At 45.7% G+C, this 19820-nt stretch overlaps 1 protein-coding gene across 2 annotated transcripts in view; it reads right to left on the reverse strand.

Moving 5' to 3' along the window:
• Positions 1–19820, reverse strand: part of braf (B-Raf proto-oncogene, serine/threonine kinase) — a 103661-nt gene continuing 83841 nt past the window's right edge. For both annotated transcript variants that reach the window (XM_048549172.2, XM_048549171.2), the window contains 7 exons: positions 16185–16361; positions 15730–15776; positions 11868–11986; positions 9344–9475; positions 7685–7819; positions 4314–4467; positions 1–3100 (listed from right to left, as the gene is read on the reverse strand). In XM_048549172.2, the coding sequence (XP_048405129.1) occupies positions 3075–3100; positions 4314–4467; positions 7685–7819; positions 9344–9475; positions 11868–11986; positions 15730–15776; positions 16185–16361 (790 nt within the window). In that variant the 3' untranslated portion in view covers positions 1–3074. The remainder of the gene's footprint in view (positions 3101–4313; positions 4468–7684; positions 7820–9343; positions 9476–11867; positions 11987–15729; positions 15777–16184; positions 16362–19820) is intronic.

Consider the following 19820-nt stretch of genomic DNA (forward strand, 5'->3'; position numbering starts at 1 on the left):
TCCTTTATTATAGTGTTTCCAATATTCACATACATAGAACTTTTATAATACAGTCTTTTAAATAACTTTACACAATAAGGTTTTTGAATTATCTATCAAAATTTTGTATCCATGCTCTATAGCAAACTGACAATATATTCCATTTTACAAATTTACAGGTGAGAATTGAAGGTACTGGGGGAGGGAGCAGAATGCAAATGACAGTACATTTAGTCTTTACACTGATCCAAGATGAAGCTGATTTTTGACCGTGAGAAGCAATCCTTGCTCTAATCTTAGAACAGACATGAAAGCAGGACCTTGACCAGTATTTTTATTCCCCCTCTTTTAGGAGCCTGCTGCACCTCAAGAAGTGCCAGCGTTTTGGTTTGGCACTGGAATCAGCACCTACTAAATTAAGATTTTTTTGGTAATTCTCTGAGATAGGAATTTTGGCAAGGACTGTACCAAAGAAAAAGATTGCAGGGCTATGTAGGGGATAAGTGGCTTGCTCGTTGCAAAAGCTGGTAATGTATAAGTTGGGTCAGCTCCCTCTGCCCTCTGTACCTGTGCCCCTTCGTGGAGGGGAAGGAATAAGTTTAAAACGTACACTGCAAGGGTTTATTTTTGCCATTGCAATCCCTGGCTTCCATACTCCAATCCACAGCCGCTCATGCTGCGACTCCAGGTGTAGTCGCCTTATTTTAGGCAGACGTTCTTTCAAACTCCCTCAGCTGTAGTCTCACCAATGGACAGGGCCACAGCAGCAGAAAGTGACACTCTGCCCTGTCTACACCCCTGTAGTGGAAGCGATGTCTCCAAAAGCCAACTGTTTCACATTTTGAACGTTATTGCACAGGGATCACTTTAATCCCTTGTCTTGTACATAAATGTTTTTAAAAAGCAGTCATGAAGTTCAGCTTCTAATTGAATCATAGCAGCAAAACTCCAGAAGGTGCACCTAACCCCAACTATCACCTTTTGGGCGGGGGGGGAGGGGGGGGGGGGGGAGTTACCTTAAACAGGGTCTGATACAGAGATGGACTGACCAACGCTTAGTAGCTGTACTGCAGCATGGAGTTACCAGCTGTGATGTTTGTGGCTACAGTTTGCTGGCAGTGCTAGCTGGAAGCTGCCTATGCAGCTGTGGACAGAACCTAGCCAGCTACAGAGCTAAATGCTCATGACTGGTACTTGTACCCTCTTGGCAATAACACTGCGCAATAGAACCCACCTCCTTTCAGTGTGAATGACACTAGCACTTGCTGGCTCTGGTAAGGTCTGTAACAAGGAAAAGCACAAGATGGTGACAACTAAAGCTCAGCTGTCTTTACATTGTACTGAGAGCCAATACAGGGGTTGCTGTTTAAATGGTAAACTGAAACATTAGATCCAACTTAGTGGAGACTGTTACTGAGGGACTGGTCCCATCTAGAACTGGGCGCAACAAGGCTATGTCCAGTCTGAAGTGCCTGAGTATTATAAATTTAGATTGAACCGACAGTCAATGGTAATTTTCAGGTTGGGTAATTATATGACCAGTGGACTGACACAGCATTTACTGACAGAGATTACTAGGGCCTCATTACGGGACAGATTGAGTCTCTAAGTAATTTGTGTTGCTGCTGATACAAATATAGCCCTATCTTAACAGACTGACCTCCACAGTTGCTGTTTCTAGAAACAGCCCATGTGGTAGAACTGAGATGTACAAGTATCGGTTAGGCATGTAGTGGATTTCAACTAGAATTTTAATGTTCAATCTTCAAGCCCCTCACTGTCCCTTCCCCCGGATGAGGGTCTGGGGGGACTGGCAGGAAAATGGAGGGCACAGAGATCGGTCCTGATTTTACTGCAGCATGTTAGGATAACCTAATTCTGCTCCTGACTGGTATGAAATAGCAGCCAAAGACCCATGCTGGTGATTAACACAGGGGCTAATTTAGTGCTCCTTCGTTTCATTTCAATATCTGAATCTTTTCCGAAGAGCCATTGTTCAGGTCTGATGACCTCCTGTGACTGTAAGCTAGTCCACAACAGATGGCATCACAGTCAAGTCGAATACTCATTGTTCTGACAACTCCATGACGCCCTTCAGAATTCAACATCGGATTCCCCGAGCCCTTTATTTCTTCCTAGTGCGGGAGAGCCGACTGGCCTGGAGCAGATGCACAGTCTTAGCTGGAGCAAGAGAGCAACAGCCGGCTCTACGGTCTGCATTTAACACGCCGTCTCACAGCAAAGGTCAAGGATCACACACTTGCCCCGTAACCTGGTGGAGGACCAGGGCTAAAAATGCAACCTATTTTCACCCAGTGGGAACTGAGCAGCAGAGAAGGGAATTAATGGTCATTTTGGGGGATCTCCTACAGGGGAACAGTGACAGCCCACTGTCTGCTCCCTCTTCCTGGACGCAGAAACCAACAGATTACCCGAGACAAAAAGCATCAGCTGGAGAATGGGAGCACCAGGAGTACCGGGTGGGGGGTGCTGTGTGGGGGCAGGAAGAGCGTGCTGACCTCTCACAGGAAAGAATGAATAAATTATAAAATATACATAAATAAAAGTGTCTCTGTGCCTCAGTGTAGGGCTGAGCAAGGGACAGCGGCCACTGCAGCTGTTCCACAACATTTCCTGCTCGATTGTAATAGGGCCTCTCCTGCTCTTCAATCATGGTTATTGCACAACCCAGTCTGGGGCAGGGAGACAATCACACAGTGTGGGCGATACAACATTGTTGCAGCCCAACCTCCCCATGGTCCCTTGATTATCAAAGATTCCTCTTCATGCCTGGCCGCTGTCCCTCTCCCCAGTAACTGCAAACAGTATCCAGAGAAGCTGTTTCCTCCTTCCTCTTCGTTCAGGGAGACAAACAGCTACAGCTGGCTCTGGGGCAACTCACATTTGCGCATCAGGCAGTTTCAGAGCTACAACTTTGCAGAAATCGGTTGGCAGAATCTGTCTTGAAAATGATACAAACGGCAGCTCAGTCAACAGCTGTAGTTCCTGTTTGCAGGTTTAAACCCCGGAACAACTGGGAGGACACGAGACGTGACAGCAAACACTTGCTCCGGCCGGTGGTAAGGTGTCCCCATCTATTTGAATGCAGTAAACTCACCGGCTGTAAGAGGAAACGCACAGTGTTTAAGATACATGTTCCAGAGTAACAGTGGCAGTTCTCAACAACAAACGCAATCCATATGGACACCACAAGCGGTCACAATGTATTCTATCTAACCCTGTGCTGTGCCTGTCCAGGGACGGTCATGTGGGACGGCGTACAGGAGCTTTATTCTGTATCTAACCCTGTGCAGTCTCTAGCCTGGGAGTGTTTGATAGGGTCAATGTAGAAGTTTCACTCCATATCTGACTGAGTAAGAAGGTTGCTTTCCAGCATAAGTGCTCAGACAGATCCCATTTGGCTTTTAGCCTCTGGGAGCAAGGGCCTTGATTGAAGAGATGACCATCGCTGCTGACCGGTGTTCTGGGGGTTGGTCAGTTCTCAGTGAGGATAGCTCAGCATTATTGGTCAGACCCACGGACAGAAGCTTGTTATGGGGAATAGGACGGTGTCAGACAACATATACTCGGCTGAACAACACAGCCAGGGTTGAAGCGGAATAGAGGGCCTAGTGCTGGACAGTAGTAGTGTATACTTGGTAGTATACACTTGATGGCTGAAGGGCCCCTTCTATACTGTGTAGTTCTATGAGTCTATGCACTGCTTTGGTTCACCCTGTCTTTGTCCTCTCTTACAACTCCATGGTCCCACAGGAGATTCAGTTTCTGTCCTTGAGCATCCCTGATTTGGTGATGCTACTTTGCTCTTCAGCTCTGGAATACCCTCTATCACACCTTTTGGTGCCTGTATCTCGCTTTCCCACCCAAAACCTGATCCAGCCCTTTCACCATGCTGTTGGTCACCTGCCCTCACATCTCCTAAGTGGCTCAGTGCTACACTTTCCCTCATAATTAAACACACCCAGGTGCTTCACAGGAGCATTGTGTTAAAGGCGGTCTATAAATACAAGTTGTTATTGTCACTGTTGCTTGTGCTTCATAAAAAAAACCTTGTGGCGGAGGAAGGGGCATCAGGTGAACACAAACTTCGCGGTTCAGCTGTGATAAAGAGGATACTAATTCCATCCCTCGTCCAGCCGCTGTGAGAAAACCGTGCAGACTGAGTCCCTGTGAGACATCAACAGCTAACAGACTGACCGGGGAGGAGTGTCGTCAGTGCGCGTGTGTTGGGCCTCATCAGCTCAGCAGCTATACAGGAACTAGGAATGGCCGATGTGGACAAGGCACCAAGACTGAGGAGTTCCCCCACTCACCATATCCTCCAGCCTGAATGGGTGTCTTTGGGGAAGCACACGTATACAGACTGAAGTCCTCAGTTTGGAAACCGGCCCGATTGAGAGAGGGTTCCGACGCACTGCGATGAATCTTTGGCAAGGACCTGGCCAGCAGCTCAATCGAGGCAAGGATCTGCAACACAGAACCGCGTCATTATTGGGCAGATCCTGTTACTGCACACACCCTCCTTCACCAGGCCAGCTTTCATCCTCTGAAGCTCCCTCTCCAGTACCAGAGGTTCTCAGAGAGCCTTGAATCAAAGGCTGGATATGGGGCTCCAAACTCAGAACCATGGGCACTGGCAGTCAATGACAGCAATGTCCCAGACAGCTAGCTGATTACAGGGAGAGCAGACCAACCACACAACACAATTGTTGCCCCTGATCACTGCTTCCCCAGGCTGCACTCTGCTGTCATATAACCTGGGTTGGGCTAATCTTTTTCACAAACTGAGAGCGGTTAACTTTTAAAGCCCTTCGGGCCAAATGATCTACATTCTAACCTTGGCCCCACTAACTAGGAGCAGCATGAGAGAGTGGAGAGTTGAGTCATATCAAATCACATCTGTGTATAATTCTTTTCATTCTCTGCAAGTTACGCAATGTTTGTTTACACTGACACAGGCCTAGACCGTTGGAACTGATACTGTCAGCACCTACAACACCATTCAAGCAACATGACAGTCATCTTGCCCCAACCTATGTGTGTACAGATGCTTGTACACAGCTGTTAGAGACGCAGCTGGTCTTCAGGTACTTATGGCCCAAGGAGAAGCCAGCACGTTGCAGTGAGTATGCGACGGTCCCCATCAGAAAAGGCCTTGTAGAGGAATAGCGGCTCAGATCATACTGAGCACCTGCAATTATTACGGGCTAACAACATCACTCAAGTAAATAGACTGGATAGAAAGCTGAGACTATCTGATGGCTGGTGTTTACATTAAAGCAGCTTTGAGTCATGGCCAATCCACTCTTCGAAGCTGCCACACACACTGACCTCCACCCCACAATATGCAGCCATATTCCCAGGAGGATTGGAGAGAATCAAAGCACAAACACAGCATGTGTATATGGACAATCCAAGCCCATTCAAGTGAACCAAGCTATTACTCCCATTATATGCCCAGGACAAGCCACTGCATTGGTGAATGAGTAGGGCTGACTCCCTGGCATTAAAATATTCACTGTGCTGCATCCGAGGAACTGGAACCAGGCTTTCACTCCTCCTGTTGGATAGTGGGCTGCTCCGTCTCTGGCCTTTCACTGCAACCTCTGTACTTGAGCAGGACTGGGCAGTGCAAGGGACAGACAACCAGAGACAGCTGGAGTAGCGCGATGTCTCAATGGTTAGCACTGCTGCCTCACAGCGCCAGGAACCCAAGTTTGATTCCACGGGCGATTGTCTGTGTGGAGTTTGCACATTCTCCCCGTGTCTGTGTGGGTTTCCTCCAGGTGCTCCAGTCTCCTCCCACAGTCCAAAGATGTGTACGTTAGGTGGACTGGCCATTCTAAATTGCCTGTAGTGTTCAGGGATGTGTAGATTAGGTTACAGGGGGATGGTTCTGGGTGGGATGATCTGAGGGTCGGTGTGGACTTGTTGGGCTGAAGGGCTTGTTTCCACACTGTAGGGATTCTATTCTATTCTAGCAGGTGAAGGGGGAGCCTGTGGGATGGGATGGAACAAGCTGGGGTGGTTACAGTTATAGCATTCATGTTAATCTTGCGTTCTGTGTGACTTTTTCACTCATGGTTTTTGACTGTCCCTGCTGAGACAGCATTTATTGCCCATCCCTAATTGCCCAGAGGGCATTTAAGAGTCAACCACATTGCTGTGGGCCTGGAGTCACATGTAGGCCAGACCAGGTAAGGATGGCAATTTCCTTCCCTAAAGGACATTAGTGAACCAGGCTTTTCCAACAATGGAGAATGGTTTCATGGTCATCATTAATTGCAGATTCTTTTTATAGATTTTTATTTAAATTCCACCACCTGCCATGCTGGGATTTGAACCCAGGTCCCAAGAACATTAGCTGAGTTTCTGAATTAATAGTTTGGTGATAATACCACCAGCGTATCAGCAATTAGTACATCCCTATGCATTGCAGGCACAATTGTGTGCAGTCCTTTACTACGTCAATGTTTGGGCATTGACAAAATTCAAACTTCATGTGAAAAAGGCAAGTTTTGTTCAGTGTTGTTTTTGAGATTCAGCAAACTCGAACACAGAAAGACTAAGACAGGGCTGACACCTCCCATTGGGCAGAGCAGGGCAGGGCAAGTTGCGACAAGAACGGAGAGACATCTCCTTTCCCAAGTCTACCACTAGTAGAGAAATGACCAGCAATCCCAGTCCAAACACACCACAACCACTTGTGTACACAAAAACTACTCACACAGAAAAAAGACCCAGGGCGTTCAGTCTGCTCCTGTTTAATTTCAGTCGCCGAAGCATACAATTCAAATGAATTAAATAACATTAGTCACATTGCAAGACAGAAACTTCAAGCTTAAAAAAAGTGTAATCAGATGCTTGCTTTCGGTGGCTTTGAATGAATGGGAGCGGGGAGGGAATGAGAACGGCACTCAGTGTTTTCTCTCTTGATCTGTGCCACCTTTATTTGAGGTAGGACCTGGGACATTGCTGCCACTGACAAGCACTGTAGGCAGTGCACCCTCTGTGGCCATGCTGCTTTGAACCCCTGTCCCCTTGTAACCACAACTTACTTGGAATTCTCCACAACATCTCCTGTGCCTTCATCCCCAACGCTGTGTACCAGAACAATTTGCACCTTCTCCCTTTGCAAGTACTGACCCAACGATGAGTCTCAGCCTCAATCCCAACTGGGGGAAAACAGTCTACCTTGTGCATGGAAACATTCTCTCTAATTTTGTCTCTTTTTCAGGTGAGGATTATCAGCCTGCTGCATCCCCTCCCGACTTGAGATTGACTGATGAAAATGGTATATATCATTCAAATACCTTGATGAGTTTGACATCCTCAGTAACAACCCATAACCTCTTCTGCAGCATCAGAAGGCCCTAGCTCATCAAGTTCTTCTCCATTGTAATCAAGGCTAAAAGACATTGTTGGGTCCTTTTCAAGACTTCGTAGAGTTAGGTGCTGAAAACTACATGCAATACCCCAATCATGGACCTACTAACAATTTATAAACTTATATATATTTACTAACAATTTATAAACTTATATATATTTACTAACAATTTATAAATCACACACAGCACTCCCTATATTGATACAAGGCCCAAGAGGCTGTCCAGCTGTTCTGCAGCATTTCCTGTCACACTCCAGCTGCTGATATAGGGAGTGAGGAGGTGGGTCCTCCACCTACCTGAGGGAACAGAGGGCGCTCATCACGTTTCTTCTTCAGACAATCTGCCATTAACCTCTTCATTGCCTTTGGACAGTTATTGCGCACCTTACTGAGGTCAGGGGTCAGATAACCTCGGCCAACCATGAAGATTATCTGAAAGCCAACCACAAGATAAAACACATCAAGCCACTGACAATCTACCAAACCAGTGGGGTGCAGACCCAACAGTACCTTAGGGACATTTCAAAACTGTTTTCGGTATCTACCTGATATTATACCTCAACTGGAAGGAAAGGAAGGGCGGGTTGTCCTCACCATCATAGTTACAACAGAGTGAGCGTTGGAGAGGGTGAGCAGGAGAGGAAGGGAGGGAGAGACAGCATGCAAGTGGGCCAGGGAGGCAGACTGTGCAAATGGGCAGGTGAGAGAGAGAATGTGCAAGTAGGAAAGGGAGAGAGACAGCACGTGAATGTGAAAGGCAGAAAGCATGCACAAATGGGAGCTAGAGAGTAAGTGCGTGCAAGTGGGAGAGGGACAACAATTGTGAGAGTGGGAAAGGGGGAAGAGCGTGTGAGTAGGAGAGCATGAGGGAGAGACAGTGCAAGTAGAAGAATACAAGGGAGAGTGTGAGGAGGAGAAAACGAGCAACTGAGAGAGTGGGAAAAAGAAGAGAAAGCATGAGTGGGAGAGGGAGTTTGACTGTATTGTGTGGGTAAGGGGAAGGATAGTAGAATGCTGGTACACTATTGGGAGAAGGATCTCACTCTAATTTCCCAATTCATGCACACAATCTCCCCGTCCCCTCTCTCTAATGTACCCTCCCACACATTCTGACTGAAATTCAAACTCTCTCCTCTCATCCACACTTTCATTCTGTCCCCATCACACTACCCCCATTGCACACACTCACTTATTGCCTTCTTCGCTCACTCACTCTGTCTCCCCACACACTCACCGCTGTGCGCACTCACACTCCCTCCCTTGATGCCACAGGGTGTGGATATCCACTCTGCCATCCTGAGTCGGTGCCTGTATGGGAAGGTGAGATTCTCCTTTGCCATCTTGGCTTCGAATCTGTTTACTCAGAGCCCAAACTGCTGATATCCTGTTTCTTACAGCACTGCGCCCCCTCTGCCATCAAACACTCCCAGGACAAGGACAGCACGAGGTTAGATACAGAGTAAAGCTCCCTCTACACTGTCTCCATTGAACACTCCCAGGCCAGGGACAGCACATATTAACTGTAATTGGATATTTTAAATGGCATATACTCTCACTTGCTCTGACATTGTTTGATAAATGAGCATTTATTGAGAACCTTCCATTCTTAGAGACATAGCAATCACTTGCACAGAAAAAGATCCTTTAGCCCTTTATGTCAATGGCAGTCTGAAATCACCACCTAATTATTTTAATCCCATGTTCCAGCACTTGACCCATAGCCTTGTATGTCTGGGTATCATAAGTATACATCTAAATACTCCTTCAATGTGATTAGAGTTTCTGTCTCTGCCACCCTCAGAGGCAGTAAGTTCCAGATTCCCAACACCCTCCAGGTGAAAAGGTTTTTCCTCACACTCTCAGTGCTAACATTCTCATCTCAACGAACATAACATTTGTATGATTAAAAAAAATGAAGAAATAAATTAAATCTGTAATGCTAGTGAATTTACTCACCTGATCTCGGTTATTGATGTTGGAGTAGGGTAATTGTCCACTCATCAACTCATAGAGAACCACCCCAAATGCGTAGACATCGGACTGAAAACTGTAGGGGTTCTTATCTTGCATTCGAATCACCTCAGGCGCCTGCAAAAGCAAAGCTTGGGTTAGCGAGAGCGAAGATTAGATCTGCTGGAGGAAGTCAGACCCATGAGGGACACAGAAAGCAGTGAAAGACTGGAGCTTCTGGGTAGCACAGCTGTAAAGATGTCCAGCAGACAGTAATGAGCCTTCAAGTAAAGATGGTAACAGGGTGCCTGGTTTTAGTTTCCAATGGGCAAAATGTGGTCACAGGAAGGCGTGGGTGGGGCAGATGCTGCTCACACCGTTTTCCCCTGACTTCTGCTATTTCCCCCGATGGCAAGTCTCAATGCCTTCCCGGATGCGCCTCCTCCACTTTGGATGGTCTTGGTGATTCCCAGGTGTCTGTGGGAATGCTGCACTTTGCCAGTGAGGCCTTGAGGGTATCACTGACGCGTTTCCTCCGTCCACGTGGCACTAACCTGCCGTTTCAGAGCTGGGAGTAGAGTGTCTGCTTGGGGAGTCCTGCATTACTCATGTGGACAACGTGCCCAGCCCATCATAGCCAATTAGGGTGGTCAGTGCTTCGGTGCTGGGGATGTTGGTTTGATCGAGGATGTGGACATTGGTGCGTCTGTGCTCCCAGTGGATTCGCTGGATCTTGTGCAGGCAGCATTGGTGACACTGCTCCATTGCCTTGAGGTGTCTGTTGTAGACAGTCCACGTCTCAGAGCCACTCTCAGAGAGAGGGAACCACCACAGCTCTGTAAACCACAAACTCAGTGTTGGATCTGATGCTGTTGTCCTTGAAGACCCTATTCCTCAGGATTGAAACATGACCTTGGGTCAAGCTGCTGACCCTTATCAGTGCTCCACCAGCCACTCATCTGATATCCTCTTGTTGACTCTGCTTCTACTCAACAAACATCACCGTACAAAGAGCTCAGACTTCAACACAGTTGGAAATTCTCCTCAAAGGCTAAAGCAAGTAAGATTTAATGTTTTCAGCATTTTAATGGATTGAATTTTCCTAAACAGCATGTGCTGGGGTCAAATGGACTCTGGTCACTAGATGCGTGGCATCATAAACAAAGCAGCACAATTCCCTCTGTTTAATTTTACTGACAGAATAGCACCAAAGACAGAGTTTCTTTCCCTTAAACTAATGGCCAAAGATTCCCTCCCATTGCTGCATATACAAAGCCTCTAAGCAGAATTATAAGCATTCAATCCACTCAAGGAGGACAGTCAACCATAGAAAGAGAGCCTTGGAGTGGGTGTGAGGGAGAAACACATTGTGTCTGTGATTTTGCAGGTTACCACATTTAGTGTGATACACAATAGATCTATAGGGCATGGGAAAAGTAGCTCATTCGGCCCATCAAGCCTGTTTCCCCATTCAGCTAAATCATGGCTGACCTTCTAACTCAAAATGCCATTTTTCACCATTATTCCTCATATCCGTCAATATCTTTTTTTTAAAGAAATCTCTGTTTTGAACAGACTAAAAGACTGAGCCCCAGCTGTCTTATGGAGGACAGAAAGACAGTGATTCCCCACTGAATGAGTGAAGAAATTCCTCATCTCAGTCCTAAATGGCCTACTCTTTATTCTGGGGCCGTGTTCCCCAGTTCTAGACTCACTGCCATTCCCAGTCAGTGGGAGTATTGTTTCAGCATTTACTCTGTCAGTCTCAGTGAAGATTTTGTAAGATTCAGAGAAATCACTTATGATTCTTCTGAGCCCTAGACAGTACAGGCTCAGAATCCTCAATATCTCCTCATAGGTTAGTTCATCAGCTCAGGAATCAGTGGTGAACCTCTGTGGCACTAATCCCTGGCAAGGATGGCTAAAAGCTCCAACGCTGGGACATGGTGCAGATTACTTGACACAATCTGCTACCCAAACGTGCTGATTCAACCGGCCTACAGTGCAACTGGGGGGCACGAAAAGCCTCTCACACTGAAGCTTTTAACTTCAGGCTTACTTGCTCCATTCCTCAGCATCTCGATTCCCAACACACATCCAAACATTTCGATTTTGGATTGCAAAGGAGGGAGCAGAAATTCCCAGCCCATACACCCTTTGCCAAAGGTTCAGTAAAATTCACAGGTTGTATATGTATAAATATCAGCATTTCCCAACAGCCACCGTCATTCTTATGCACGAGGATTCGAGTGCATTACTTTCCTTTGGTAACCTTGGTTGCATAGAGGAAAACTGAGAGACAATAATGGGCTTTGACCTGCATAATTGATCTTGTATGAGTCAGACTGCTGTAACAAGTTTGGAATTAAATGACATTAGAATGTATTTGACCCCTTGGTATGTTGGTCTAACCTCGATGTCAACCGAACTGATACAACTGTACAGCCAGTGTGTACACACAACTCTCACAGCGCACCAAATTCTAACATCCGGATTCACGGCCAACCTTTAGATACAGTTGCACACTCACCATCCACAGGATAGAACCAGACAACTGCTCAAACTGATGGGAACCACTCCACCGTGACTTTACTGTTGCCAAGCCAAAATCTCCAATCTTCACCGTCAGGTCTTCATGTAGAAAAATATCTTTGAGTGGAGTCAAAGAACTCAGAGACATGAAAGTGCATAATGCAGCTCCCCCAAGTGCAAAGTCCATCGCAATTAACAAAAGGCTTAAATTTCAATATTGCACCCTGACTCTCTCAAACTTAAAGCAAATACGCCCCAACTCATTTAAACAGTTTAAATGTTGATGTCCGAGGACATCCTCAACTCTAAAATAAAACAGAAGAACTGCGGATGCTGAACATCTGAAACAACAATGGAAACTGGAGAAACTCAGCAGGTCTGGCAGCATCGGTGAAGAGAAAGCAGAGTTAACATTTTAAGTCCAGGTTCTGAAGAAGGATCACGGGATCTGAAATGTTAACTTTGTACCACTCTCCACAGATACTGCCAGACCTGCTGAGTTTCTCCAGCGATTTCTATTTTTGTTTCAGACATTCTCTACACATTTTGGGTAAAGGAACAGAAAACATGACAAAAAACAAAACTGCCCGAAGTGCGAATGCAAAAGACACTTTTCCAAGCAGCTCACCTGCCAGTTAGGATGGTCTTTCAGACGAGCAATCAGCTAAGCCCAAAAGTCACCAATACAAAAGTGAATTACTGTGGATGAATTTCTGGTTATGTAGAAATCCATGGGTCAGTAGCAGCAGACAGCACAAAACTATTTATTCACTGAATGCTCAGAGGGTAACCCAGAGGGGAAAGAAGTGCATGTTATCATCATAGTCATACAGCATGGGAACAGACCTCTTGATCCAACCAGTCCACGTTGACTATGTTCCCAAACTAAACTAGTCCCACTTGCCTGTGCTTGGCCCACATCCCTCCAAATCCTATGCTCCCTAGCTCTGAACGCACCCCAAACCGAGGGAAAAGACCCTTGCTATTCACCTTATCCATGAGGTTGCAGACTTGCTCGCTGAGCTGGTATGTTTGACTGCATGCCTCTTATCTATGGCCCTCATGATTTATAAAGGTCAGTAAGGTCACCCCTCAACCTCCTATGCTCCAGCGAAAAAAAAAATTCAGCCTTTCCATTCTATTTTTATATCTCAAACTCAAACGCTCTGTTCCCAGGTAAATCTTTTCTGAATTCTCCCCAATTTAATAACATATGTCTGTAACAGGGCAACCAGAACTGCACGCTCTCCAGAAGAGGCCTCACCAACATCCTGTACAACCTCAAAATGACATCCAAACTCTATACTCAAAGGTCTGAGCAATGAAGGCAAGCTAAATGTCTCCTTAACCAACCGGTCTACCTGTAACACAAAATTTTAAAAGAACTGTGTGCCTGAACCCTGAGTCCCTCTGTTCTACAACACTACCAAGGCCCTATTATCAATTGTATAAGTCCTGGCCTTGCTTGTACTACCAAAATGCAACACCTCACATTTTCCCAAATTAAAATCCACATTCCACGCCTCAGCCCATTGACGCAATTGATCAAGGTCACTCTCCACTACAACCCCAAATTTGGTGTCATCCAGAAACTTATTAATCATGCCCAGGAAAGGCTGGGCTGTTTTGTTCTAAAATATTTTTCAAATTGATTGCTTCTTCTATTTGATAGAAAGTGGCCCCAGATTACACTGAAAAATGAGGAATCTACTTACAGAACTTACTTTCTCACAGTTATTAGAATCTGGAATGATGATCCAACAGAAATGCTGAGACACAGACTGTGTTATTTAAAAAGCAATATAAACAGATTGGCTCATCCAAATCATTCATATAAATGACAAATGAAAGTGGACCCATTTTCTTCTGATGGTGGCTAAGTAGTTAGCACTGCTGCCTCACTGCGCCAGGGACTCAAGTTCAATTTCACCCTCAGGTGACTGTGTGGAGTTTGCACATTCTCCCCGTGTCTGTGTGGGTTTCCTCCGGGTGCTCAGCTTTCCTCCCACAGTCCAAAGATGTGCAGGTTAGGGTGGATTGGCTGCGCTAAATTGCCCGTAGCGTCCAGGGATGTGTAGGTTAGGTGGGTTATAGAGGGATGGGTCTGGATGGGACGTTCCGAGGGTCAGTGTGGACTTGTTGGGCCGAAGGGCCTGTTTCCACACTGTAGGCATTCTATGATTGATTCTCTCCACGTACACTGCCAGACCTGCTGCCTTTCTGAAACAAGTTCTGCTTTTGGGTGTTGTTTAAATGGATTTCCGGGCGGAATTTGACGAGCTTCCCAAACTGGCTACGGAAACAAAGAATGTCTGAAAAACCACTGCACTTGAAGGAGAGACTGTGAGCAAGGAGACAGGAGGTGGAGGGTTTCCCACAGTGATGTACCACAGGGAGCTGTGCTTACACAAGGTAACTGATCTCTGAAGATACTAAATTAATCATAGCTGACGAATGTTTGGAAGAAACAGGCAAACACAGGGAGTCAAGCACAAGGAAGTGAAGTGAAAAGAGCAAGGGGAACAGACATGGGAGAACAGATGGGGTGGGGTGTGGAGGAGGAGATATCAGCTTCCAGGAGGATGATGGTTGTGGAGAGACTGGGATAAGGCTGGGTCAGTTGCAACCACTGGGAGAGTCAGGGGATAGGGACAGAACCACAGGTAGAGCAGGGTGCAGATACCCAATGATAGACAAAAAAAAAATCTCGTCAAACAGAAAGAAAACAGAAAGGAAGCGCTTATTTTGTAGAAAACGGTTGTGTCACAACTGGTGCACTGCGCAAATGCGGAAAGCACAGAGACATAGAGAGGGAACAATGAAGATATTCAGCACAGCAGGAAAGGCTGGGCTGTTTTGTTCTAAAATATTTTTCAAATTGATTGCTTCTTCTATTTGATAGAAAGTGGCCCCAGATTACACTGAAAAATGAGGAATCTACTTACAGAACTTACTTTCTCACAGTTATTAGAATCTGGAATGATGATCCAACAGAAATGCTGAGACACAGACTGTGTTATTTGAAAAGCAATATAAACAGATTGGCTCAGGTGATAGGAAGTGAGAAAGCAGGAAATGGCCTCGGTGGATAAACTGGCATTGTCTGGGAATATGGTCCAAATGGCCTCATCTTGTGTTACCATTTCAGAGAATCAATGAATCCCTACAGTGTGAAAGTAGGCCATTTGGTCCATTAAATCCGCATCGACTCTTCAAACAGCATCCCACCCAGACACACACCCTTACCATATTCCTGTAACTCTCCATTTCCATGGCTAACCCATCCAACCTGTTCATCCCTGAACATTATGGGCAATTTGGCATGGCCAATCCACCTAAGCTGCACATCTTTGGACTGTGGGGGGAAACCAGAGTACCCAGAGGAAACCCATGCAGACACAGGGAGAATGTACAAACGTCACACAGACAGTTGCTCAAGGCTGGAACCTAAGGGTTTCCCTGGTACTTTGAGGGAGCAGTGCTAACCAATGAGCCACCGTGCAAATTATTTTTTAATGACTCATGACATTAAGTGCTGCAACACTATTATTCCATGAATGGGATCACAACCAAGCCATGCTGTGTCTTCACCTGACATCCAGGCACACACAATCTTTCCAACAGGCCACAGCGCACACTAATCTGAAACAGAGACCTGAACTAACTCACTCCTCCATGTGGCGTGAGGCACTGATGTCTACTCACCAATGCCCTTGCTCCCAACACAGCTCACAACCAGCACGACCAGCTGGGTGCTTCAGGCACTCACTCTTTGCCATCTGTGCCATCAGGGAAAGTTTACCCATTGGCAGCCAAACACCTACCGCCTCACTGCTCACACACCAAGTACAAAAGGATACTATTACTCTTCAGGTCTCTGTGGATAATGGACTTCGCATGTAGGTAGCTGTGAAAAAGAACAGTCCTTATTAATATCTAATTTAGTCGACGTGTGGCATGAGACTGGTCTAAAGGAGGAATGGCAATACATCTAACGCACATATTCGGTACATTTTACTGGGCGGACCCAGGGACATAGAGCTCTGATATTTACTCAGTTTGCGACCCCCTCTCTTGGGGAGTAGTGAGGTATACCAACAGGGAGGGTGACGTAGCCCACAGGCATCACTGAATTTGTAAGGGTGCAACAGAAGTGTCTGTAGAAACTAGACCTGGGCTATGTCAGAAGTATGAACTTTACCCAAGGGCCGGTGGGGACAGGAATAGTTACCCACTCAGCTACAAAGATAACTGTGCCTGTGGTTCACACACTCACACAGGTTCCTCTGGTTAGCGGTAAAACCTCGGGACTTACTCCATGCCCTGGGCAGTCTGGCGGGCAATGTCGATGAGCTTGATCATCTCAAACTTGGTCTCGATGATGTGAAGGTGGTGATACAGACTGGAACCCTCACACCACTGCGTCACGATGGCAAGCTGAGGCTTTGTTGTGTAACCCATAAATAGGAGGATGTTCACATGCCGGGTTTTTCTAGACAGGGAACGATAAAGTATATTAATTCATCATCTACCAAACAACACCAGTGCAAAAAAGAGATGAGATAGCCTCCTAGCATCTAAGTGTCTAAGTATTGAGGACATGAGAGTTATAGAGTGTGGACAACTGGCTATGAGTGTCAAAAATTCACCCCAGCTGCCTTTAAATATTAAGCTGTTTAAACTTTGGTCACGGTTTTGATTTGCCCAATTTCCTCTTTATCTTTTCAGCCAAGCAGCCATTTATGCCAGACCCTCAAGAGCAAATATTGACTGGGCTTGATAGTTAAAACCAAACATGTACCCACACACACAATGGGATACCCAGCTCATGTGAAACAACCACAGGTGCTAGCCCTAGTGGCAAAATCCTGATGAAAATATTCCTTTGGAAATACCATGGAATTGTACTGCTTTGATAGGGGAACATGAACATGTCATTCTACAGCCACATAGTACAATAAAGGAAGTGGCTGCCATTACTGGGCATAGCAAGCAGTTATGCCAACCCTCCAGGACTGCCCTGAGACTGAAGATTCATCTCCTGGATACAGCTGTGAGCAACCCAGAACAATTATATAGAGGCAGTTTTTAAACAAATGTTTTCTTTTAACTTTCACTGTGAAAATGTAATCAGTCATGATGATACTGGAGATAGGAAGTAGGTAGGACTAGGTAGGGCAGCATGACATGATGGACCCCCAGCGAATAAGGCCAACCAGAACTGGTAACTCAACCAGAAACACACTGGTAGAATCTACAGTCTTGGAAAGTCAAGAAATACCATTAACAGTAAATTGAAGAGAGGGAAGCAACAAATCTCAATTTTAGAAGTCAGCTTTGAGAAAGGTATATTCCTTACATATAATCAAGAGCTATTATACAGCATACATTGGGATTAGCAATATATCCAGTTAAAACGTCTTTTTATTGCTTTAATTAAAAAGTACTGAGCGCAACACTAATGTTGAGTTGAGGAAGGGGTCTGATTGTAGTAGAGACTCTCATGTTAATCTTTGTGTTCTGCTTTCCCTTCTCTCCAAATCCTCAGCTCCAGTTCACATGGCCCATTCCCATAGGAAACCAGACAATGGATGCTGAACCATGCTGTGACACATCTAACATCATATGTGCTCTGCATGGTATCCGAAACCATCTGAACTAATGATCAGAGAATCACAGAGTCTCTACAGTGTAGAAGTAGGCTATTCGGCCCATTGTGTCCACACTGACTATGTAAAGAGCATCCCACCCAGACCCCCGCATTTCCCATGACGAACCCACCTAGCCTGCACATCACTGGGCACTATGGGAAATTTAGCATGGCCATTTCCCCAACTTGCATATCTTTGGACTGTGGGAGGAAACCCCTGCAGACACAGGGAGAACGTGCAAAGTCCACACAGACAGTCACCCGAGGCTGGAATTCAACCTGATTCCCTGGTGCTGTGAGTCAGCAGTTCTAACCACTGAGACACCATGCCTTTGTGGTACTTTTTGATTCCTAATTGGTTTCATGTTTTTTAAAATATTTTGTACAGTTAGGCTGCATATAGGAGGGGGGAGAATTTTGATGTAAATTCCTTCGGCACAAAAAAGGATTTGAAGCCTTCTAGAACCATTCATCATTAATGTACATAAATACCCCTGGCCCAATATATTCTGACTTTGATTCATTTTTAGGATATGGTGCTTTGCTGTTGGTGAAAGTTGAACAGTAATGTTTTGATTGTGCATACGTGTGTGCAGTGCTTCACCTGGAGCTGATGTTGGCCACACAGACGCAGCCTTAGTACTCGATGCACAACAGCAAGGACAGTATGGTGAACCTTCACAAAACAACAGGTCAGCCTCCAGTGAGGTGTCACACCCAGTTCCGACTTGCACATTTCAGGGAAGATATGAAGGTTTCAAAAAGAGGAAGTAGAAAAGATCTACCAGAATGGTTCCAGGCATGAGGGATTTCTGTGATGTGCGAATATAGAGAAGCTGGGGGGGCTGTTCTCCTGGGAGATGGTCGAGAGGAGAGTCGATACAGGTGAATCATCACAGCTTTCAAGAGAGTAGATAGGGAGGAACAATGCCCTCTTGTGGAAGGAGCAAGAACCTGGGTACACTGATATAAGGGACAGAAGAAACAATGGCAACGAGAGAAAAAATATTTTCCTTTAGCTAAAACTGGTTAAATCTGGATTGCACTACGGTGGATTATAGCATCCTAGAAGGGAAGTGGATAGCCATTGGAAGGAGAAGGTTTGGCGAAGATGTGGCTGGAGTGGGGCTAAGCAAGTTGTTCTTGCAAATAGAAACATGAAGAGACTATTTCTTTGCTGTAATCATTATTTGATTGCAAGATACTATTACCAAACAAAAATGTTTCACATCAAGTATCACACTCCTGTCTTCACAGTGAAAGTAGCAGCATTTTTTATCGGTTTCTGCTGACTGTTAAGCTGATGAAGCTGCAATTCCCAATGTGACTCGCCCTGTGTGTAGAGATTCAGGCACTTCAGATAGAAAGATGGGAGCTCTGGAGGGAGCAATGTCAACAGAAGGAGCAGGACCATATTTCACAGCCTCCAAGTCATCAATCTGGATGACAAATGAGGATAGGTCAAGCATCCTTTCGCAAGGGATTCATGAACAGGTGTCGTGTTCAGACCATAAACATCCATCTCACGGAAAGGCAAGATACTTTCTACCAACTTCAGTGATTTATGGTTGAAAATGCTTCAACAGTACCTCACATGGAGCTTGAGAAGATGAGCAGTCTGGCTACTTCTTTCGAAGTGATTATTCAAAATGCCTAAACACAATATGGCTTCAGGAGGTTGACTGAATGATCAGCGCAGGAATGTGGGTTTGCCTGAAAACGGCTGACTAATTGCAGCCACTCTAAAAGGGATCCTGGCCAAACCTTCTGAATCCATGTCAGGAAGCAGGGTTTAATAATGGTCTATATTTCATCTGTGACCAGCACAGGCTTGGTCCTTTTACCTGGCAGGTGGCCAGCAAGTACTTTGTGCAGCATCTGTTACCCCATTACAGATTGGATGTCACTGCTTTAGAGAGAGTACAGAGAAGATTAATGGGGAAGCTGCCACAATTAGAAAAATGAAGCTATGTGAAGGGATTGAATAAATTGCAATTGTTCTCCTTGGAATAGAGGAGGCTGAGGGAGGATTTGATATGTACAGGCGCATGGATAGACTGGATGGGAAGGGTTTATTTACCTGAGCAGCGAGGTCACTGACTAGAGGTCACAGATTTAAGGTGATTGGTTAAAAGATTAGGGAGGAGATGAGGAAAGGTAGGAGAGAGGCGGCAAGTTTTTATAGTTGGGGTCTGGAATTCCTGGCCTGAAAAGGGAGGACAGGCAGAAACCATGACTCATTCAAAAAAGTGTCTGTACATGCACCTCAAAGGCTTTAACCTGCACGATTATAGGCCAAAT

This window comes from Stegostoma tigrinum, chromosome 18 (assembly GCF_030684315.1).
Source record: "Stegostoma tigrinum isolate sSteTig4 chromosome 18, sSteTig4.hap1, whole genome shotgun sequence".
Classification (NCBI taxonomy): Eukaryota; Metazoa; Chordata; class Chondrichthyes; order Orectolobiformes; family Stegostomatidae; genus Stegostoma; species Stegostoma tigrinum.